The sequence below is a fragment of the Electrophorus electricus genome, chromosome 7 (genome assembly GCF_013358815.1).
Source record: "Electrophorus electricus isolate fEleEle1 chromosome 7, fEleEle1.pri, whole genome shotgun sequence".
Lineage (NCBI taxonomy): Eukaryota > Metazoa > Chordata > Actinopteri > Gymnotiformes > Gymnotidae > Electrophorus > Electrophorus electricus.
In genome coordinates, this window is record NC_049541.1 from 26,209,154 (window position 1) to 26,232,946 (window position 23,793).

Here is a 23,793-nt window from a genome sequence, read left to right on the forward strand (position 1 = left end):
TGGTACAACCCCTCCTGTATAACCGAGCAGATCCTGTACAGTGGTACAACCCCTCCTGTATAACCGAGCAGATCCTGTACAGTGGTACAACCCCTCTTGTATAACCGAGCAGATCCAGTACAGCGGTACAACCCCTCCTGTATAACCGAGCAGATCCTGTACAGTGGTACAACCCCTCCTGTATAACCGAGCAGATCCAGTACAGTGGTACAACCCCTCCCGTATAACCGAGTAGATCCTGTACAGTGGTACAACCCCTCCTGTATAACTGAGCAGATCCAGTACAGTGGTACAACCCTTCCTGTATAACCGAGCAGATCCTGTACAGTGGTACAACCCTTCCTGTATAACCGAGCAGATCCTGTACAGTGGTACAACCCTTCCTGTATAACCGAGCAGATCCTGTACAGTGGTACAACCCCTCCTGTATAACCGAGCAGATCCAGTACAGTGGTACAACCCCTCCTGTATAACCGAGCAGATCCTGTACAGTGGTACAACCCTTCCTGTATAACTGAGCAGATCCTGTACAGTGGTACAACCCTTCCTGTATAACCGAGCAGATCCTGTACAGTGGTACAACCCTTCCTGTATAACTGAGCAGATCCAGTACAGTGGTACAACCCCTCCTGTATAACCGAGCAGATCCAGTACAGTGGTACAACCCCTCCTGTATAACCGAGCAGATCCTGTACAGTGGTACGACCCTTCCTGTATAACTGAGCAGATCCTGTACAGTGGTACAACCCTTCCTGTATAACTGTATATCTGATCTGAATAAAGTGCACTGACTGACTCACATGACTACTGTAATAACGGACTAAGAGACTGTGCTAACTTTTTCAGTATGTCTTGTTGTGGACCTAAAGTAACATGCACTTTATTAACGAGCATTAAGAGATGAAAAAGTACAGTGGGATGAAGAAGCACAAAGATGAGTTTCAATAACACCTTCTCCACTAGAACACTTTGGACTCGTAAAACAACAAACACACCAATGATCCAAGCAGATATGCCATAGAGCAAAGACATACACATGTGTACACACACACACACACACACACACACACACAGACACACACACATGCACACACACGCACACACACACACACACACAGACGCACACACACACAGACACACACACACACACACACACACACACACACACACACACACACACACACAGCAAACTGGTGCTCTGTTCAGATGCCACGTTCTCATTTCCTGTTGGTAGGAGGATTACATGCACCGCAGTCAAATCAAGCCCAGGAACAGCCCCTGCATGCACACACAGACACACACATGCACACACACAGCAAACAGATGCTCTCAAACTGCTAGAATTAGACCCAGGCTAGTAATCTCACTAGTGCGGCCATGTCCTGATGATGTCAGCCCTGCACTTCAAACAGCTACGTCCTCCCCCTGTCGCTATGTCTGCGCTGCCTGGCAACCGTTGCTCAGGAGAACACAAGAGCCTGCTTAATGTCCCGTTGTAAAGGAATACTTCATAAAACATTTATAGCATCCATAACTTGTTAATAAGTGACAGGTAAAGCCATATGAATGCCCTGTACGTAGTGAAGCAAGTCCTAGCCACTGTTATGCCCACAGGTGTTGACATAAACATTCATAAGTATCCATATGCATTAGTGTCCATATCCATATTAATATAATATTTATAGTTATAATGCAGTGTCCAGTACTGCCTGCTTGTACACATATTCAGACATAGTGAGGAAGAAAAATTACATTAGGCAAAAATGGGTATGAACAAAGACTGAAAGTTAAGAATATGCAGTTAACAGTGAGGTAGACTTGTGTATGCCTGTGCAAAAGAGACCAAGAAAAGTTCTACATACGGTTGGTCTGGCTACGCTCTCTACAATAGCAATACAATAGTCCTACGCTCACTACAATAGCAAAAAAAAAAGACATGGCTTCCCTCTTCTGGCCAAACAGAGTAACAGCATTAATCTGGACTAAACCGAGAACAGCATTAATCTGGACTAAACCGAGTAACAGCATTAATCTGGACTAAACCGAGAACAGCATTAATCTGGACTAAACCGAGAACAGCATTAATCTGGACTAAACCGAGTAACAGCATTAATTTGGACTAAACTGAGTAACAGCATTAATCTGGACTAAACTGAGTAACAGAACTAATCTGGACTAAACTGAGTAACAGAACTAATCTGGACTAAACTGAGTAACAGAACTAATATGAACTAAACTGAGTAACAGCATTAATCTGGACTAACACGAGACAGGAGACGAATCCAATTGCAAGGAGGAAGCAGAATGCAGATGTGTTTCACAGCACTGAGCTGCAAATAATGCCCAGTGGGCTCTTTCAACACATTCAACACCAAACATCAATTATAAGTGTACCATCAGCAAATCTGGAACTAACATGTCCGACTGCTGCCTGTGGCATGAGAGTCTTGACATTTGTAGGTAATTAGTGCTGAGAATAATGTTATGATTTCACTTTTTTTCTGAGGACTAGTGACTTGTCACGATCATCACACAGTAAAAGAGAAAGTAGATGGCCTCTGCTGTGTAAGAACACGAGGAAGTTTCTTTCTCTTTCTCCCTCCCAATTTATTTCAGTTCAAAGTTTGACCGTATTAAGTCACAGTATTTAAACGTGCACATCACACATCAGTCTACTGAACAGCCAGTAAGGATGATGTGAGATGGTTCTTCTGGAAACAGGTCAATATGAGTGGCGTTGAATTATAGGGACTTTATTATGCTAATAAGGCATGTGGTACCTAATTAGAGCAGAGCAATACAGAGAAGTCCCATCCCTCCAAAACACACACACACACACTTTCTCTCTCTCTTACCTTGCAGTTCTTGGCCATCTTGCCCAGGAAGCTGATGGAACGTACCAGAGAGCGTAGACCACCCTGCTTCCCACTGTTTTCCTCCCTCCGAGGCCCCTGGCCCTCCGTCGTCTCCTCGCTCCCCCACAGCTCACAGTCCAGCTCCGCATACACACTAAGACACACACACACACACACACACACACACATGCAAACACACAGCCACATTATTAAAGAGGGGTGACTGGCCACCCACGGAGTTTAAAACTCCCTACTACTGTGTTGTAGGTCAGAGACAGGACGTACCTCTGTGTGGACCCTCCCAGCAGAAATCGAAGGGTAGACTCCACTACAAAAAACAGAAAGACTTCAATTTAGTCTCGTAACTGGGTCCTTCACAGCACTCCAATTTAGTTTCGTAACTGGGTCCTTCACAGCACTCCAATTTAGTCTCGTAACTGGGTCCTTCACAGCGCGGTGAACTTCTGCCCACCCGAACTATTTGGAAATTCCCCCTTAAGTCAATGAATCCAGCTTCAAATGTTTCTACAAAGAAAGTTGACACTTTTATACAATTAATAATTTTAGCAAAATGCAACAGGAGATAATAGCCAAACGAGTCAAAAGACTCAGATGAGTCAGAAGAGTCAGAAGAGTCATGTGGAGCTTCGTTTATCTTGAACTCCGCTAGAGAAGTATGAGAAGAACGGGGTGTGAGAAATGACCACGGGAGCTTTAGGGCGCTCATGACAGACCCAGCAGAACAAACACAGGAAGACTGCTTCCGCATAACTGCACACACACACACACACACACACACACACACACACACACACACACACACACACACGCATAAAGAGACCCGAGACACTTGACCTGATACAATGTGTGAATTTACAGCCTGATACATGCAGAAAAAGAAGACTTCCTCATGGCAGACACACATCACTATGCGGACTACGCCTTACATCGCATTGAGACGTTGGGGAGATCCGACATTCTGCCTATCCGATTCAGTCTGATTCTACAGTAGCTAGAGAAGAATCCCTACTCATCAAGACACTCATATACTAAAACACGCTTAATGCTGAGTGATATTTAAAAATACATAAGACTAATATTTCATTGATATTTAGCATAACACGTGGTTACCAACAACTACAGGATGATGCCTCATATCCTGACTTTTTTGTAGCTGTGGCAGGTAGTGTTCCACAGCCACAGGGCTGAATACATTTAATATCAGACTTTCACCATGCTGGAAGAGTTCCTTAGTCCTCCTTTAAGTCAATTTAATTTAAAATGTGTGGAATTCACTTTAACCACTTAAAATGGTGGCGTTGTAACAAACTTGGATTAGATCTGTCTTGCTCTTATATAGCACACACATGCTTGTATTTCACATTTCTTCTCTCTTGATCTTACATACCACACACACCTTTATCTTACTGAAATGATAGCTTCTGGCCTGCCACAGTGGTAGCTGTTCCACTGCATGGCCTTGCTGACCTCATTGGGCCAGTGAGTCTGTGGCCCTGTATTTCGCAGTCACAGTGTGTATGTGTGTGTGTGTGTGTGTGTGTGTGTGTGTTAGCTTTTATGGGACACACATCATCTTGAGTATGCATCACTAAAAGGCCATTAAAGTCATTATTAGACTTTGGATAATTTGGTCATTTGAGTGAACGGGACGAGTGTGTAAGATTTTCAATGACTTACTAATGCAGAAATGTAGAGTATCACGTTTCATATGAAAGAAGGAGAGAGATGGAGAGAGAGAGAGAGAAGGAGAGAGATGGATAGAGAGAGAAGGAGAGTGAGAGAACACTGGTACACCCACCACACCTTCCACTGTATATAATAATTTATGTATATCCTGTTGATCTATTTACTGTTATATTATTATTATTATACATAATTATTACTGATTTTTATTTTATCTAATTTAATATTGTCACGGTACGGCCCCTCCCCCCGAACGTCTCCTCGTGTGTGTGTGTGTGTGTGTGTGTGTGTATCTCACACCTGCTCCTCATTGTATCATTAGTATACGTGTATAAATGTCTCTTGTTTACGTGTCTGTGTTGAACCCATTAGCTTGCGTGCTACGCCATGTATATGTGCAAAATAAACGTGTTCTTGTTTAAGCGACTCCGCATCCTGCTTTACCTCTGTGTCACAAATATATTTCACTTTTTTCATTAATGTAAAAACATTGGTATTTCCATAAAGCTTGTTCAGCTCCAGACTCTATTTGCTTTGGCAACTTGTGCCTGATACAGTCATGTCGATAAAGCTATCCAGAATTGAATTAAGTGAGTGAGAGTAATTGTTATCATTATGTTATATTATTTTATTTCTAATGCTCTCGCAATATGGCACAGTCATGCCAATAAAGCCATCTTGACATGAGAGAGAGTGAGTGAGAGTAAGAGAGAGTGAGAGAGCGCGAGACCAACTGAGAGAGAGTGAGAGAGTGAGAGAGCAGTAGCAGTGTGGACCAGTCTCTGATCTGATTGGTTCTCTGGTCTAAAGAGTCTGATCTAATTGTTTCTCTGGTCTGATGAGTCTGTGGTCTCATGAGTCTCTGGTCTCATGAGTCTCTGGTCTGATTGGTTCTCTGGTCTGATGAGTCTCTTGTCTGATTGGTTCTCTGGTCTGATGATTCTCTGGTCTGATTGGTTCTCTGGGCTGATCAGTCTCTGGTCTCATGAGTCTCTGGTCTGATGAGTCTCTGGTCTGATGAGCGTCTTGTCTGATGAGCGTCTGGTCTGATGAGTCTCTGGTCTGATGAGTCTCTGGTCTGATTGGTTCTCTGGTCTGATCAGTCTATGGTCTGATGAGTCTATGGTCTGATTGGTTCTCTGGTCTGATGAGTCTCTTGTCTGATTGGTTCTCTGGTCTGATGAGTCTCTGGTCTGATTGGTTCTCTGGGCTGATCAGTCTCTGGTCTCATGAGTCTCTGGTCTGATTGGTTCTCTGGTCTGATGAGTCTCTGGTGTGATGAGTCTCTGGTCTGATCAGTCTCTGGGCTGCTCTTTGCCCTGTTGACTGTAACTCCAGGGCTGGTTTACCTTGGGTGTGGGAGCGCGGGCGCTGTTTGGCTACGAGTGCTTGGCAAGCACCTGGCATGGTACACAGCGATGGTACTGACACACTGCAGCCCAGCAGGGGAGGGGCTGGCACCTAGAATACACACAGGCATGATCACAACGCGCACACACACACACACACACACACATGCACAAACACACACACACACACACATGCACGCACACACACACATGCACACACACACACACATGCACAAACACACACAGTGCATCCTATCATACCAAAAGTACTTGCATATGCATATATACTGTATACACCCTTAACAAACTGTTGGTCATTGTGCAGAAAGCCTTTGTATTTCTCTATGCGTGTGTGCGCGTGTGTTTGTGTGTGTGCATGTGCGCGTGTGTGTGTTTGTGTGCGTGTGCCTGTATGTGTGTGTGTGTGTGTGTGTGTGTGTGTGTGTGTGTGTGTGTGTGTGTATGTGTGTGTGTGTGTGTATAGGAGGGAGGGGTGTCAGACAGTCTGTCCAGTACAGTTCACTCTGAGCTTGATGTGTCATGCACTAACACTGCAGTAACTGGGTGGTAACACATAGTCAGGGTTCATAGGTGCCAATGGATGTCCCATAATCTGGGACTGAATATTACCTCCATGAAAGAAAAGACCGAGTGGTCAGAGCCAGCTTCCTCCTCAGTGAGTGACAGGAGAGACTCCAAATCCTCAGGATAGTTAGTGATAGGGGCTCGCCGTGGGTCACGCCCCCCAAGGCCTGCATACTGGACTTTCTCCATCTTCAGAGGGTCCAGAACTTCAAGACTAACACTGAGAGAGAGAGAGAGAGAGAGAGAGAGAGAGAGAGAGAGAGAGAGAGAGAGAGAGAGAGAGAGAAAATAAAGACAGAAAGACAGAGAGAAAAGAGTTCTATTCTTTCTAGTGTCAATTTTTCAAGTTTGAAGAAGACAGTTACAAGAGGTTTACTTTGCGTTTTGTTGCAGTCATAAGAAAACCTAATTTCTTTGAAGAAAGAACTTTATCGGAGATGGAATAAATGTGTATAATCCTGTAATCCTGCGGGATTTTATTCCAAGTAGTTTTGGAATTTTTCATGAAATGTTCCTACCATGGGAAGGTCTGATAATCTTTTCAAATGGCACAAAGAAATAAAAACCCCCAACACTCCCTCACATGACCACTCCCCCCAGTCTCTGCTAACATCTCACCTTGGTTATCTGTACATCTCCTACTCCAGCCCCAGAAGGGGCCCTGGTGCTGCCCTAGTTCCCTCAACAAAGCCACGGGCCCCAGGCCCCAGCGTTACCCCTCGGCCGCGCCGCTGCTAGCCTGTGGGACGGCACTCTCCGCCGGCCGCGGCGCTCTGCTGATCCCTGCCTGCCCGCGTGCTGACCCACAATGCCTGACCTCTGTTCACCCTGTTCGCTCTGCTCTGTGTCCTCGGACAATGGGGTTTAGTGTGAGCCAGAACAATAGCAAGGGCGCGAGCACGGAGAACGTGGGATGGGATCGTCCTGTCTCTGGCCGCGCTCAACCAGAAAGAGGGAGGAAAACACCGCCCCCTGCTGGAAGCTTGGGAGCGTGCACAAGCGAAATACTGATCACCTTTATTCCATCTCAGTGCTCGGTGGGGGTAAGTGGCACCATGTGAATTCTGGAGGCTGATTAGGTCATTTTCAAAATAAATGGTTGTCTAAAATATTCACTAGTATTTGTAGAAAAGTCCCAAAAATTATTCTAACTAAACTATTCTTGGTGCTCTATTCTGGAACTTACAAAGGCAAAGAAATAAGATTTTTGTTTGGTTTTTTTTCCTAGTGAAAAATATAATGTTAATGTAATAATGGGCACATAAGACTTAATCTTTCAGATAACCTTTTCTACTGCACCACCTCACAGTACACGGCACACGGGGCGTTCTCTGCAGCGCCCCCTACCTGCGCTGCTCATACTGCGGGTCGGTCCTCGGGTCTGCGCCAGGCTGCCAGCTGTGTCTACGGAGGCGGACGGCGTGAGGCGTGAGGCCAGTAGGGGGCAGTCTTGTGCTCATTTTCCTCACAGTCACCGAGGGGCCAGGGGTGCAGGGCGACCGGGGAGAGGACGCTGGGCAGGGCCCGCAATGCCCGTGGGCCATAGTGGGGTCCTGGAGACGGTGGAGCCGTGAAGTGGTGATCATCTGAAAAACACACGGAGGAACCCAAATACACTCGGAAGAGCATTAAAAAGCAAGTCAGAATGCGATGCTGGTTGTTCAAGTCTGCAACATTTTCTTACAGCACAGAAATTATGTAAGTGGTGCTTTAAAATACATACCATCTGATTCAACGCAGATTCAGTGTCAGGACCTGCGTGGACAGGGCAGTGGTCCTGCCCTCTAGTGGCCAAGGGGGCTTATTACCATTGTAAGGAATGCTTGTAGGTTTCTGCAGGACAGAAAATAAAGGATGCAATAGTGCACGAGTCCTAGACATGCTAGTACACGGCAGTGCGTGTGCATGTGCTATTACAAACCATACACTCGGCTAGCACCTGTAGCCTTATGGAACATTTACAAGAAAATGTAAACAGGAAGTCTGTAAAATGTTAAAATACAGGCAGTTAGAGGCTGGATTGATTTTAATATGCACAATTCTGAACAAGTTCAGGTAGCACTTTTTTTTCTTTTTTTTTTTACATGAACGTCACATTTTTTGGGGCTATATTAATCTACCAGTGAGGGGCTTTTTTGTGTTTTATAAATGGAGTTTTCTGTAAAAATAACCTCAGAAATTCAGCTTCTTAGCTTGATTGATCTTACATGTGAGCGAGAGCTACATTTCGGTCTGATCCAAGTTTTCATTTCCCATGAGTAATGTCCAAAGTAGAAGTTTGCACAGCACATAGATATCAGCCACTTCAGGATCTTAGTAACGCGCGGTGGTCTCCGGAAACACGTGCCTCTGCATCAGTCGTGCTGGTATACCAAACTGACAGCCGGCACGTAAGTGCCAACAGCAGTTACAAAGGCAGCAGTTACTAAAGCTGACTTCATCTTCAGAGCAAGCTGTGATTGGGCCTCATTAGCGTCCTGTCTCTCATTATTCAATTATAATACAGATGCAAACATGTTTTTGTGGCAATGACGTTGGTGTCTATTGGAGGCTGCCCTTTGTGTAGGACCATATGCGCTTTGATGCTGTAATTGCACAAGGCCAAGAACGCAGCATGAAAGATGCTCTGCTTTAAAATAAGCGCCGCTTATCTTGTTCTTCCTGTTCTTGTTAGATCAAGCTTGAAAGAAACGAAAAAGAAACAGCAACAACTCTTGAAAAGATGAAACCCACATCCAGCAAGTTCGCTTGGGTCATTGTGATGCATTATGTCTACGAGTCTTTCTCCTTTTTCTTTCAAATGTTTGAATATTTTCCAATGCAGCGAAAGCTGAGACGCACTCAAGGATTTGACACTTATGAGTTTGGTTAGCGTTTTTCTGCCCGAACAGCACAAAACCGAGGTTCTTCTCCTGGCCTTTACTGCGGCAGTATTAACAGATCAACGCACGCGTTGCAGTGAGTAGAGGTCAGCGAAGACACACGAGAGAGCTTGAAATAGCAGGCTTTGTGTTAGCGCAAAGTTGACAGGCCAACCTGTTACAGACTGGTAACTCACCAGACCGTAGCTACACTTTTTAGCTGTCAGGCTCTGTGAATAGCTCTGAATGCGTTTACGTGGTCTGCAGCCTGTGGATGGTGACTGGTGTTGGTGGCACGGCTGGTGAAATGTAGGTGTTTGTGAGAGAACACGGAAAGAGTGACATGCTTCAGTGCTGAGTCCACACACCTTCACAGGCTACACCTTACTAGCTCAGCACAGCTGACACAGCTTTGCTTAGAGTGATCAGGATACTTGCTCAGAATGTTATTCATTATCCGCACCACATATTCTCTCACTCTCTGTGTGTGTGTGTGTGTGTGTGTGTTCTCGCACATCTGCATAAATCTTTTTGAGATGTTCTGTTTCCATTTCACTGGTTTAAACTAAAATTCGCACCTTTAAGGTTTATGCATGTGTTGTGTGTATTTTTCCAAAACACGGTGGTCCACGAATATATAGACACTAATCTTTTATTAATCATGTTAATATTATCATATGAGAGCAGAATAACCAGGACATCATGCATAATCAGACTGGGACTATGTCAAAATGACCCGTTTGTCCAATTTTAGAGCTTTGAATGTAAAATAAATGAAGCACAATGATGCAAGAAAGAGTAATAAATTGTGGGCAGGTGCGTCTGTTACAGTGTGAGTGTCATTAGCATCTTCTATGTAACAAACGACAGTAATGGGGACGAGTGCCACCTGCACCGCTTTGACACATAAAGACAGGTATGCAGGAAGTGAGGTCGTCTCCGCTTCCACCGTGTTCCTTTTGTCCTAGCAACGCCACCCTTCCTTCACCTGTCTGTTGTCCTCCACTAAACACACTGACGAGGATCCGAATGCGTGTCGACTTCCTCCAGAATTGTCAGGTCAAGTAATCATTTTTTTGAGCACTCTTTCCCAGCATGCTAAACTTTAGTCATGCAGTCATTGTTCTCGTCCACAGATGTTACACCTGCCAATTTAGGCCACGGCTTGGCCCTAAAGCAAACATTGCAAGTAAACTAACACATCCTTATTAGTCTAGCACTTACGGATCAGTTACCGGCAACTCCTAAAGGCATCTTGCACATAAGTGAACTCAAAGGCTTTGAGGAGATCTACATTGGAATACTTTAAACATACCCACAACAGGGATTCAAGCACCTTATGATATTGCAATATGTTGACTATTACCTAAGGCAGTACAACACCATCTACTTATTCTGTCAGTGCCGTAAAAGCTTCCCTTTCCATAAAAATCTGCAATGCTTAGACTGTCTGGAAGACTTCATCCCCCGTTTGGATGCCCACGGACGAGGTTCTCGCTTAACAAGCGAAACCCGTTTCCGACTTTTCGCTTTACAGCAACGCCACGAAGACGCGTGAAGCACCGTTTCGCCCAAAGACTGCTCACCTGCGTGCGTGTCGCTACACCTGTGCGCGTGAACGACGGAGGACTGGAGCTACCGTGATGAATCCCGGGCGCTACTCCATCCGGACGTAACCGTGGTGCCGTGACTGCGGGTCGTCCTTCCAGGCATTCTCGAGCGTAAGAGCGTCACTTTAACGGCGAGGTGTCCCGTCCATGAGCGAGCTGACCGAAACTGCTGTCGGGTGCCCACGTCTGTCATTTGATCTCCTCACGGAAACAAGGCTGCATTTTTTTTGCGTCTCTACAAGCGAGTCGCCCCGCCTACAGCGAGGCGGCTCCCTCAGCTCACCCAGCCCAGGTGTGCTCCTCCAAACCTCCTTGTTCTCTTCTCTTCATCATTTTGACTTGTCTTTGTTGTGCTTGTGAGGGAGCGCGTTATGGTGAACCGCGGCGCTCTGGTGTGTCTGGTTTTCCGCACGACACGGTAGCGTTCGGGACAATCACTCGTGGTTCGCTAGTGCAGCTCAGGTATAGTAACACCTGTCACCCACCTGTAAGGGGAGACTCCACTCCGCCACCATCCTAGACGCCGTCTGCACCATGGCAACGGCGCGCCCTCCGCGAGCGCGGTCGTCGTGCACGGGCAGCGGGGGGAATTCAGCAAGAAAAGCGCCTTTATTCCTCCCTCATTCTGTAAGAATGCTCGATGCCCGGATCTGTCGTGCCAACACATCACCATCTCTTCCCACACGGACGGTGACGTCCACTGAGGTTGACAAAGCGGACATTTTATTTGAGTTTAGCACCGAATCACTGGAGGTTGCTGTACCGCATATTCTATGCAATACGTAATGATATGCAAGGATTGTCCTGGCTGAAAGTTTTGCAGTTCAGTTTATTGTAACGTGTCTGTATGGCATCCAAGGTTTTTTTGGGTTTTTTTTGGACCTTTTAGATTGTTGCTGTTGTGGTGTCCGATGTCACCCAGAGGAGATTTCTCTCAAGGTTTGTTCCTCGTGCTCCAGGGAGTTTTTCCTCGCCAGTCACCCTTGGCTCGCTCGCTGGGGGCTTGGACTCGGACATTTGTAAAGCTGCTTTGTGACATGTTGTAAAAAGCGCTATATAAATACATTTGATTTGATTTGATTACACAATATCCGAGACATATCTGTGAATGTCTATACCTGTCTGTAAACGTAAGCAGATTTTCACGCCCCAGTTATCGTCCATAGAAAAGGGACACACACTGGGCTAACACCTGGCTTTAAAGCCAAGGTACACAACATTAAATGCAAACAACAATATTTAAAAATCTTACCACCCACTTTATTAGATTCGCCTACCTTGCACCTACACTGACTTACACCTAGCCTTTCTGTTACCATGCACACGCTCTGCTTCAGTCATCATTGGTCAGTTTCTGCCCACAGGTACTCTTCTGGTTATTATTTGGGCAGAGGTCCACTCTCACCACAGCAGTGACACAGATATGGTATATGATGGCGTGTGTACCAGGCCCAGTGAATGGTACTGAGCGAGTCACTGCTGGGTCGAGTGCTCTGCCCCTAGGAAACGTATGGAAGACACAGTCCTGTGGTCAAAAAAACAACTACTGATGAAGAGTTGGGAGTATGGATAACAAAGTGTGCATGGCAACAGACATACAGCTAGTCTCCAGCTGTACAAAAAAAAGTGTTTCTAACAAATATTTGTAAGTAAAGTGGGTTCTAAATGAAGTTGTATATATTCTGCAAAGCTCACCAAAATACACAAAGTTTTTGCATTCTTTAATAATCACAGAGCCCCAGTTTAAACAATTTAAATCCCAATAGAGTCTAAAATGTTTTTTTAAAAATCCCATCAGGAGAATTCTGCAACCGTTTTCCCACGATTGTTTGATTTAATACAATATAATGAAACATTTCCCTTTAGACAGAGCTCTGAACATGGTTTAAAAAAAACGAAGAAAGAATTCTTCAAGTTAGAGTCTTCAGGTTACACTTTAAGTGAGATGCTATGGGACATGCTAGCTTTGGCCTTCACGCTACACAAATGCTAGCTGCAAATGTTAATGTTACTGTGTCAGTAAATTACATGGGTGTAATTGCCTGATCCCAGCGTAGCAATGAGGTGAATTGCCTGTAAACAGTACATCAGTTCACACTTTAGCTGCTTAATATTTAAGATAAACTAGAAGGCTGCAAGGCTCTGGGGACATTTACAGGACATGCTGACATTTCCTGTAAAAGATAATACCCCACTGAAATGTCATTCTGCTACTATAAAACAAAGTTAAAATGCAAATGTAAACTGAGGACACTCTTCGAGAGCAAGGTAAAAAAAAATACTCCCTGCTCCATGTATGATTCAGGTGAGTTTTAGTCATATTTGTGGTAATTGTGGTTTTGTGGGTTCCTTTGCTCGTTTTAAACAAGCTTATGAAATGACTAAAACACTGAAGCTTTTCACGTAAAGTCTTTGTACTTTCAGTGTTTTCACGGGCCACCAAACCCTCCTTTAATTAAAAAAAGTTTCTAACCAAAAATGTAAAAGGTATTTATGGAATAAAATCTGTACTGTACTGAAATCCTATAAAGAAATACCCATAAACCCGTGCAATGAAGGCTGCAAACAGGGTCACTAACTATATGTACTGAAATACTTAGGCAACACAAATCTAACCAACTGAGGCTGAACTCTGGGTCCGCAAAACTAAACTCGCCAGGGTTACTTTATCACCCAATTACATTTCGTTTGGGAACCATGTTTAGAGGGTGCCCCCTAGTGGTGAACTTTAGGAATTGCTGCTCAGCCTGCGACGGATCAGGGAGGCAGGCTTGATCGCGATGTCCTCTTGGTCACTCTCACAACTCCTCTGATGGGACAAAGACAAACACAGTCATATACTTTGCTTCATGTATGTATATTTTCCTCCTCCTACGAAATCCTCCTACTCCGCAAACCCCCTTGCTAATAAACGCTCTTTTAATCGACCTCACCAGCTCCTCGTCCTCCTGTGCCTGTTTACACAGTAGCTGTAGACGACACAGCCTGTTGCAGACCCACACCATGTTATAGGACATCTGAAAAAGACCAGACTCACACTTTAGACTTGTCTTACCGGGACTGGCTTTTTCGGAGTTATCATATCGAATTTTGGCTCCCAAATGCAAGGAAACTGATGAAACACAATGAAATGTATGCAGAGGTAATAAATCTAGCAGTGTGACGGTCATAAGCTTGTTATACATCGTTAATCTGACAGGGGGCAGTGTGCTTTCACTATTTTTACAGGATTTAATTCTCAACAGACAGTACTACACACACACACACACACACCCTCCACTTTCTTCTGGCATTGAACTTCTTGAAGTTTTTCATGTTGATGGATGAGCGACTTCTGCTAGCTGCCTGTCTGTGCGTCAGAGGCTGAAAGAGAGAGAGAGGGAGGGAGATGTTGCATAACAATTTTGCATTCTGATGGCAATCTAGCTATCGCCTATAAAATCTACATATTATACATTTATCAGTTTATCTGTAATCGTGTTACATTGTAGACATCTTGAATCATCGGTGGGTCAAGAAACACCAACAAAATGAACTCCAGAGTAAATCCCTGCCATATGACTCACACACCAACACAATAAACTCCAGAGTGAATCACTGCCATTTGACTCACAAACCGACAAAATGATCTCAGTTGAATCCCTGCCAAACGACTCACACACCAGTATTACATCATCATCATGTCTCACCTTGATCCACGGGTGCATCAGACATTCCTCTGCTGTCATTCTCTCGCTGTGTAATGAACATCACAGGTTGTAAAATAAGGTGCTCTAGACTATGAACATGTGGGATTTTCTTCTGTATAAGTCGCTGATCAGTTTACCTCTGATCTTTTATGAGCAGCTTCTGAATGAAATCTTTCGCCATGTCGCTTGTAGCACTAAAGTATTGATCTTCAAATTCATATTTCATATCTACAATGTTTCTTAGTGTCTCCTCGTCAGAGTCTCCTTGAAAAGGCGACATACCACTTAATCTACACGGAAGGGATTTGAAATGCAAGAAACATTAAAACTGAACTGAAGACACGATTTTAAACATTTATATACATCTCTAAAATAAGTTTAACTCTCACAGTTTTGATATTCTGTGAACTGGGTGGAATTTTGAGGCTGAGTCTGAATTTGTGATACTGCCCAGTAGCGATTACTTATATGACAGAATTCAAATTCAGAATACATAAATACAGCTAGAAGGGCTATATTCCAGGGTTACATTTCAGAGTGATTATATCAAATAACTTACAGTATATAGGTAATAACACCCATACTCCTGCAAGAAAACAACACAGCATACGGGTTAATAAGTGATCACAATCATACCGTGCATTTACGAGCATAGTTCTTAGTCTTGAAATAAGCAGTTTGTAATTACACATGGTTCTTACCACATGTCAGAGGCTACAGTAAGGGGCTCATAGTTTACCACCTCAGGAGCTGAGAGAAATAAGGATCCGAGAAAGAAAGAGTGTGAGAGAGAGAGAGAGGGAGAGAAAAAGAGTCAGAGGAACAAAGTAACACAAGCAATATCAGGACACAGTGAGACGAGGCTCATGAGATCGGCTATGCAGCATATTCTTTCAGTCACTGCATTAAAGAGCCGATGGAAAGGCAGTCAACTATTTTCGTGGCTTCCTGTATAAAGGTTGTTGTCACAACTTCCTGTCTGAAGAACTTCTAACTTGAGAGACTCTGATGTCCGTCTCAATGCTGCAAGACCTTAACTACTGCACCCTGCCTGTGCCACATCCTGTCCTAAACCATCCTCTGTTGATGATTTGAGAGAGCATCTCAGTGTAGGCTAGTCTCTCCCTCACACAAACTCCCATACACACACACTTTTACCACTACCTTTATGCTAGAGTTAACAGGGTTTACCTTCAACTACTACAGTCTGTGTACATGTTCGCTTTTTGCGTTCGGAATATTCTGCATTACACATTTAAAAGCAAAAAGCTTCAGTCTAGCAAAATGTTACCACAATGTCAGGTAAAAGTAAAATAATAGCACATAAAAAACATGTAAACCCTTGACATTGACCACACACACACAAAACCACATACACACATACACACACACACACACAAACACACACACACAAACCCTGACACACACTATTACCGCTCACACACACATAAACCCTGACGCACACCATATACACCATGCACACACACACACACACACACACACAAGCACGTACACCATGTCCATACAAATACACACACACACACATGCATAAAATATGCATGCACTCACTTTCTCTTACCAATGTACTGTGGTGTGCCACACAGGCTCCTGTACTCCTCTCCAGGAGTGAAACGCTGAGCCAAACCAAAATCAATGATCTTGATCTCAGGGAGCTCCGCACTCTTATCAGACAGCATGATGTTCTCCGGCTGTTGGAACAGAGACGGAATGTAATCCCCTTTCCACTCCACAGAGGCCATGGCATTCCGCAACATTCCAGGGCAGAGATCAAGGCTCACTGCTGTATTTTATCCTCACACAGGGGAGAAAAATATCAGCTAAAAATGTTTCTGTAAAAATGTTAAAATGTTAGATGTGCTGAACTTGGGGGAGTATTTCTCATCCTTCAGAGGACAGTGAATTGTGGGTAGTACTGTCTCCTAGTGTTATGAGGGTCTATGCCTGGTGTTATTATTGTGTTGTGAGGGTGTTGTGGGGGTCTATGTCTGGTGTTATTAGGGTGTTGTGGAGGGTCTATGTCTAGTGTTATTAGGGTGTTATTAGGGTGTTGTGAGGGTCTATGTCTGGTGTTATTAGGGTGTTGTGAGGGTCTATGTCTGGTGTTATTAGGGTGTTGTGAGGGTCTATGTCTGGTGTTATTAGGGTGTTGTGAGGGTCTATGTCTGATGTTATTAGGGTGTTGTGAAGATGTTGTGAGGGTCTATGTCTGGTGTTATTAGGGTGTTGTGAGGGTCTATGTCTGGTGTTATTAGGGTGTTGTGAGGGTCTATGTCTGGTGTTATTAGGGTGTTGTGAGGGTCTATGTCTGGTGTTATTAGGGTGTTGTGAAGATGTTGTGAGGGTCTATGTCTGGTGTTATTAGGGTGTTGTGAGGGTCTATGTCTGGTGTTATTAGGGTGTTGTGAGGGTCTATGTCTGGTGTTATTAGGGTGTTATTAGGGTGTTGTGAGGGTCTATGTCTGGTGTTATTAGGGTGTTATTAGGGTGTTGTGAGGGTCTATGTCTGGTGTTATACTGGGAACAAATGTGCAAATTCCCTACTTGCCCGTCCTCTAAAGCTGACATGTGGGCAGAAGCACTGCAGTTAGAAACTCCACCAAGAGGCCTACAGCCACTTTTAAATGGGATACACAATCCTACATGACAGAGGGAGGTGAAACTGAGCAAAACTCTCAGCTACATACATCACGTTCCCATGTTGCAACACAATCATGAAACGTTCAGGGGAGTGAAGATCAGCAGCGCCTTAATTGAGCAGCGCAGTGCGAGTGAGCCGGAGGTCCTGGGGAGGAGGTCCCAGCCCGCTCACTCACCTTCAGGTCGAAGTGGGCAATCTGTTTACTGTGCATGAAGGCAACGCCACTGAGGATCTGCTTCAGGAACCCAATGGCCTCGTTCTCCATGAGGTTCTCCTTTTCAGCAATGAAGTCAAACAGTTCTCCTCCACTGATACTAAACGTGGGAGAGAGGAAGAGAGACAGAGTGTGTGAGAGAGATAGATTATATGAGTGTGTGTGTGTGTGAGAGAGAGAGAGATGGTGGAAAAATGTATTTGACTTTTAAAAGGCAGTCACTATATTTGTATATATTTTAATACTCAATATTTGCCACTGAACTCTCTGGTGTCCTCCAAAGCAAGCATTTATCCTGGTAATCACACTGATTAGGAACAGTTCCTTGTCAGGTTATCCCTGAGTGAGCCCAGCGTCTTATTCTCCACGCTCAGATTCTACTTTGGGAATTCAACTTGAATACAAAATAAGAAGCCTGAGAATTTGCATCTCGATTCCACTGACCCCTAGGGATGCATTTTACAGAGAATTCCATAAATCAAAGCACACCGTAGATGGTTTAGAATGAGGGAAACACTTATAAAGTCCTTCTTATAAATTAGGACCTACAATCAGAAATGTCACAGCTGTAACCAAACAAACTCCAGGAGTGCTTGCAGACTAGAAACCAGCCATAAAACAATCTTATCAGCACTTCATATCAAATGGTTACATGTACAAACACACACACACACACACACACACACACACACACACACACACACACACACACACACACACACACACACACACACACACAAGCCACAGATAAATCCTTCGTCTTTAAATAGTCAGCACCACTGGTCCCTTTGTAATTTACTCATTGTCTGTGGGTATGTGGCCCCTCCAAGCTAAAGGTCCTCCAGTGGAAAACTGACACCCACGCTCTGCCCATCACGTTAGCAACCCTCTTTCAGAAGTACTGCCCAGTAGTACCCCTCCCTCCGCTTACAAACCCCTCCCCCTGCTCACAAACCCCTCCCTCTACTCATGCATACTCACAGCTCCACGACGAGCACAATTTCGGCACGGCTATCGAACACGTCGTGCAGGGCCATGATGTGGGCGTGAGGCAATGCCTGCAGGATCTCCACCTCACGCTCCACGCTCCGCCGCTCCACACCCAGACGGCTGCTGGCGCTGCGCTGGAGTTTCAGGAACTTCCCCGCCCAGAGGGTGCCGCTGCTCTGCTCCGTGAGCTCCCGCACCTGGCCGAAATGACCGCTGCCGATGAGGGCGGTGGGCGGGCCGGTGGGCAGGACCGATGGGCGGGGCAGTGAGAGAGGGGAGGGGGGATAAGAACGTTTCCACAAAGCGTTAAAAATAGAACCTTACATATGTCACACGGTGGCTCATTAATGACAAACTTCATAAAGTTCCTCTTCCCTGCTTTAGAGGGAAGCCCATCGGATTCCTTAAATTATATTTTATCATGTTTAAAAAGAACACACACCAAACTTATTTTAACAGCATTAGCAAGGTTAATGTAGAAGACCACAAGCTGAACGACTTTTTGTACGTCTCTATCTGTACTGTGACCTTGTGCATAATGGCAGAGGTTTGTTATACCTACCTGCCTAACACTTCTCCTATCTCATAGAAGTCCTCCACGTTCTGCAGCCTGAAGTGAGCCATGGCACAGAGAACCCTCGGTCCGCTCTTCTGGCCGGGCGCTGCTAAACCCGCATCTTTTACCACTGTGTGACAAGCAAAGAGGAAATGGGGGGGGTCACTGCGTTAAAGAGGCAGCAACTGATCCCAGAGACCTCGGAGACAGACAGCTGGACGGATACCTGACTTCTAACAATGCAGAAAGGCTGATGTCATGTGAGAAGTCTGGCAGTTGGTGAGGCTGATTGTTGTGATGCATATCATCTTTAGTGACGGGGCAAAGGGATTTGATATGTTCAAGCCACAGGTGCTTTTAAAGACACATTTAAATGCATCATATTTTGTATTATCCAAATTAGCCTTTTTGGGTTGTTTTTTTTGAACCAACAGACTTTGCCAACATGGCCAACAGATGTGTCGTAGGCTCTGGTGTGCTGCAGTCCTGAAGTGTTCCGGGACTTTGTTTTAGTGAGTTCAAACATGGAGGCAACACAGAAGCAGGTCTGACCCAGTATGACTGTCTTCATTATAAGAGAACAAGGTTTTGAAAGGATCAGATCCAGACTATTAGCACTAAGTGTTGCACTGCCAACATTCTGGCACCAAGGTTATTAGGTTAACTCTCTAACTATACTTTTTAATCCATGGATTAAGAGCTAGGTGATTTAACAGGATAGCACAATATAAGTACAATGGGAAAAAGTGTGTATATATATATACACACACATACATACACACACACACACACACACACACACACACACACACACACACACACACACACACACACACAAACGTTAGTCAAAAGTACAACAACCTTTCTGCTTAAATGTCACGGACAAGATAAACCAATGACCAATGGACAATTCACAAGATAAACCAATACTGAGTGGTGGCACTTAACAGACAAAAAGAATAAACCCTAATAAACCCCCAATATAACCCCAATAAAACCCCATTAAAAGTCCTAAGAGTATTTGCCATATTTTGACTAGCTGTACAAAAGCAGCACCAGTGTGGGACTTTTGAAAAGTCACTATGATATGATTAAGCAGAGCCAAGGTAACAGATGCTGGATAGTCACTTCCATTTAATTGCTCAGTAAGAACTCCTTGTAAACATCTTAATTAACATACCTGTAATGCAAGTGTGCTGTATATGGCCCATGATATACCACTAAGCCCCAAGAAGCACACATCAAAGAGTTAGTAACAGGATAACTGGGTTTTTGTTGGGCTTTTTTTATATTTCCTGTGCAAAAGTATGTCAGTCATAGGACTGTCATGCTGCTCATACAGGACTCAACACAATGCACCATGAAACCACAAGAGATCAACATCTCCTGGCATGTACAGTCAGATTAACCTCGGATTACCCCTGGGTGCGTTTGCTTCGTTTTTCATCTGATTTCCATCATTGCCTTTCTCCATCATCTCTCCAGGCTCACCTGTATTATACTGTCTGCTCTATACTGGTTTCCACCTTAGCCTGTATTACATTAATGCTTTGGATCTCTCTTGTTCTCAATAAACCTCATCTGCCAAATCTCATCCACAAGCGTCTGTATAGTCTTGTCACGTGACATGGATGGTTTACAGTGATACCAGTATTGTTAACATCATGCATTCTGTGCTTCACTGGTTTGAACACGGATGATCAACAATAATGATCTGAAATGCAAGAAATGACTTCAAAACAAAAAGTTTTCCTGAAGCTTTGGATCATTAGTTGCCTATATGCTGTATGTCATCCACCTACGGCAAATGTTTGTGCATTTAAAAATAAGAGACAACATTAAACAATTTACATAACATTTAAATATCCCAAAATCATGACTGATTTTGGGGTTCAAGGACGAGTATACAAACTCATATACAAATTTGTAATATTTCTGAGCTGCACTTCTGCACCCATATAATCAACAGGAAAAGGTGTGGGTGCTTGTGATGAGCTGGGAACAAAGGGGCCAGTAATGGTGTGTTCACTTACACTCCCAGTTTTCCAGACTCCCTGCTGTGTGTGTGAGAGAAAAGGCAGAATACACAATAAATATTTACACAGGCTATGGGGAGAGCATGAACAGACCCTGTTTATCAACACATGCCCCAAACGCACTGTCAGGACACACACACTCACTCACACACACACACACACACACACACACACACACACACACACACACACACACACACACACACACACACTCACACACTCACACACACTCACACACACACACACACACACTCACTCACACACTCACACTCACACACACACTCACACACACACACACTCACACACACACACACTCACACACACACATACACACACACACACACACACACTCACACACTCACACACACACACACTCACACACACACACACACACTCACACACACACACACTCACACACACACACACACTCACACACACACACACACACACACACACACACACACACACTCACACACACACGCACGCACGCGCACACACGCATGCACACAATCTGGTCATTCTCAAACACTGCACTGAGTTTTTCCTCACAAAACGTTATGCAGTCCAGAGTTGTTTGGCTAGGCAGACCACACCATTTCTTAAGCTCTGCATGACGCATCAAACCAAACCAATATTTCCACGTTTCCATGTTCTTTCTTTTTTAAATTGACTATTTTTGTCTTCTTTCTTTATAAATGTGTACAACAGGTGTTTATAACATGTGTTGGTGAAATACCATATTAAACTAATGACAGCAGAGTATTCTGGGAGAGTCTGAATGGACTGGAGTCAGACTGAAGGGAGCGAGACTTCAGGAAAAGACACAGCTCACGTGGCTGCAGGGCGGCAGGACCACTGAGATGTCCACACTGTCCTGCCATCGCTACCCTAAATTCAACAGCATTAAATATACGAATACAGTGCGTGAAACTGGTCTACCGGAGTAATGTGTGAGTCTGAAAACGACTTCTCTGCAAGAGACCTCTGACCTCTGCATGGGCCTCTACTCGCCATCCTACGCATGCAGGCTGCTTTACGCATCGCAGCTGCAGCAGGTCTCCGCGCAGTGTGAGCAAACTCTTTACTTTTTAAAGTATTTTACTTTAAACACCTGTGCCAGCCGCTCTCGAAAGGTGTGCTCCGACAAAACTTGGTCGCGTCCATCCCGATGCGTTTAGACGCGTTGACAGAAGGAGCTACTCGTGTCGTCCGTGTTATGTCTCAAATGTCACGGCGGAGGCAGAAATGATGGGATGGAGCTGGTAAGCCTACGATTGCGGCAAACATCCGTTAATGTGGACACCGGGAGTCACACGAGACGAACCCCGAACCGGTAGGCCCGGATATGCGCAGAGGCAGAGGAGCGTATGTGGAAACAGCTTAATGTACTAAAACACCGATCCAGGAACACTAAACGCAGCCCACACGGTACTGCTCATGAGTGTTCTCTACTGCCACAAAGAAGCTATACTCGAACAATAAATTATTAGTATTTATCTTAAGGCCTTTTTCTCTCCATTTAAACCCGTTAAAAAGCTTAGCGTACTAAAATAATGACACAGGAACACCACACTGCTTTCACATATGGTCCCGAGTACTCTGTACTAGCAAAAGGGTGAACAATCAAATAATAAAATCGAAAATAAAAGAATTCAATAATTAAATATTCTAAGAATGATATATTAATATTTATGTTAAGCGTTTTTGTTATAATTGTCTTGTGGTCTATTTTACTTCTCTATCGAAAACAGAAGAAAGCATATCCGAGTGCGCAAAAAGGCGAACTGAAAATGGTTAAGTAGCAGGTTAACCTGCGCCCATATCTGAGATTAAGACCGAAATCATACTATAGTTTCCATAAGTTACCGGACTATTACAGAGGAAACATGTCCGCACTCAGAAACCTGAGAAACACACACATATAATATAGCATTACAATCATTACGAAATGAGTGCAAGAGCACATGTGAGCACAATTAGATCCCACGAGCGTTTGAGCTTCGTACCTCGAGCGTAAAGCGGCAGCAACACTGAATGACCGACGCGGCAATTTCCCTTTAAACCCACAGCAGCCTCGTCTCTTCGTGTGCAACTTCTGCAAATATTCCCATCGCGTCTCCGTTTTAAGACACCAGCTCTCTCTCTCTCTCGCTCTCTCTCGCTCTCTCTCTCACACACACACACACACACACACACACACACACACACACACGCACGCACGCACGCACACACATTCACATAAAACAAGAATCAGGCGAAAACATATCGCTTTCCGGCGATATACCTCTACTTCCCCCGTCCGTGCAACTTCCCCCTGCCAGACTCGACTGGCAGGTCCGACAACTTTCGAAATCTCTCTCGCGCAGCGAAAGAAGAGCGGCGTCGGACACGCGCGCAACGCGGAACGACGTTCCGTTCTGTGCGTGTCACGCTCGCAGCGGCCCCACGGCCCTCGCGGACAGGGATGGGCTCATTGCGCAAACGCGTTTCATGCACGCTGTACCGTGACGCACGCTGAAGGAGAGAGAATGGCTTGCACATGCTGTTAACCAAACGCGAAGCAAATGCGGACGCCCACTAGAAATGCGACATCGGTTTACGGTCTGCGGGCCGCTTTCTCGTAGCTTCATTAGGAGACTCTGGGCTATATTTTCGGGGATATATTTCCTAAAAGAATGCAACTAA

At 44.7% G+C, this 23,793-nt stretch overlaps 2 protein-coding genes across 4 annotated transcripts in view; both read right to left on the reverse strand.

Annotated features, from left to right (window-relative positions):
• Window positions 1-11,563, reverse strand: part of arhgef2 (rho/rac guanine nucleotide exchange factor (GEF) 2) — a 43,147-nt gene extending 31,584 nt beyond the window's left edge. The window contains exons 1-7 of one of the 2 annotated variants that reach the window (XM_035528756.1): window positions 11,450-11,563; window positions 8,217-8,326; window positions 7,841-8,079; window positions 6,539-6,713; window positions 5,909-6,020; window positions 3,141-3,183; window positions 2,856-3,009 (exon numbers count right to left, since the gene is read on the reverse strand). In XM_035528756.1, coding sequence (XP_035384649.1) covers window positions 2,856-3,009; window positions 3,141-3,183; window positions 5,909-6,020; window positions 6,539-6,713; window positions 7,841-8,079; window positions 8,217-8,219 — 726 coding nt within the window. In that variant the 5' untranslated portion in view covers window positions 8,220-8,326; window positions 11,450-11,563. Of the gene's footprint in view, window positions 1-2,855; window positions 3,010-3,140; window positions 3,184-5,908; window positions 6,021-6,538; window positions 6,714-7,840; window positions 8,080-8,216; window positions 8,327-10,940 lie in introns of both variants that reach the window. The other variant, XM_035528755.1, reaches the window with a different exon arrangement.
• Window positions 11,564-12,664: 1,101 nt separating this feature from the next.
• On the reverse strand, window positions 12,665-23,561 carry LOC113583025 (death-associated protein kinase 2-like). Of its 2 annotated transcripts, none has more exons than XM_027019108.2 (12): window positions 23,393-23,561; window positions 19,079-19,202; window positions 18,508-18,729; window positions 17,488-17,626; window positions 16,233-16,362; window positions 15,355-15,403; window positions 15,213-15,239; window positions 14,791-14,943; window positions 14,654-14,699; window positions 14,238-14,327; window positions 13,898-13,981; window positions 12,665-13,773 (listed from the first exon to the last, which is right to left on the reverse strand). In XM_027019108.2, the coding sequence occupies exons 2-12, from the start codon at window positions 19,138-19,140 to the stop codon at window positions 13,693-13,695; spliced, it is 1,083 nt and encodes a 360-aa protein (XP_026874909.2). In that variant the 5' UTR covers window positions 19,141-19,202; window positions 23,393-23,561; the 3' UTR covers window positions 12,665-13,692. The 2 variants fall into 2 exon arrangements, with proteins under 2 accessions (XP_026874909.2, XP_026874907.2); XM_027019106.2 differs by lacking the exon at window positions 23,393-23,561 and adding an exon at window positions 23,115-23,298.
• Between the last annotated feature and the right edge of the window lie 232 nt (window positions 23,562-23,793).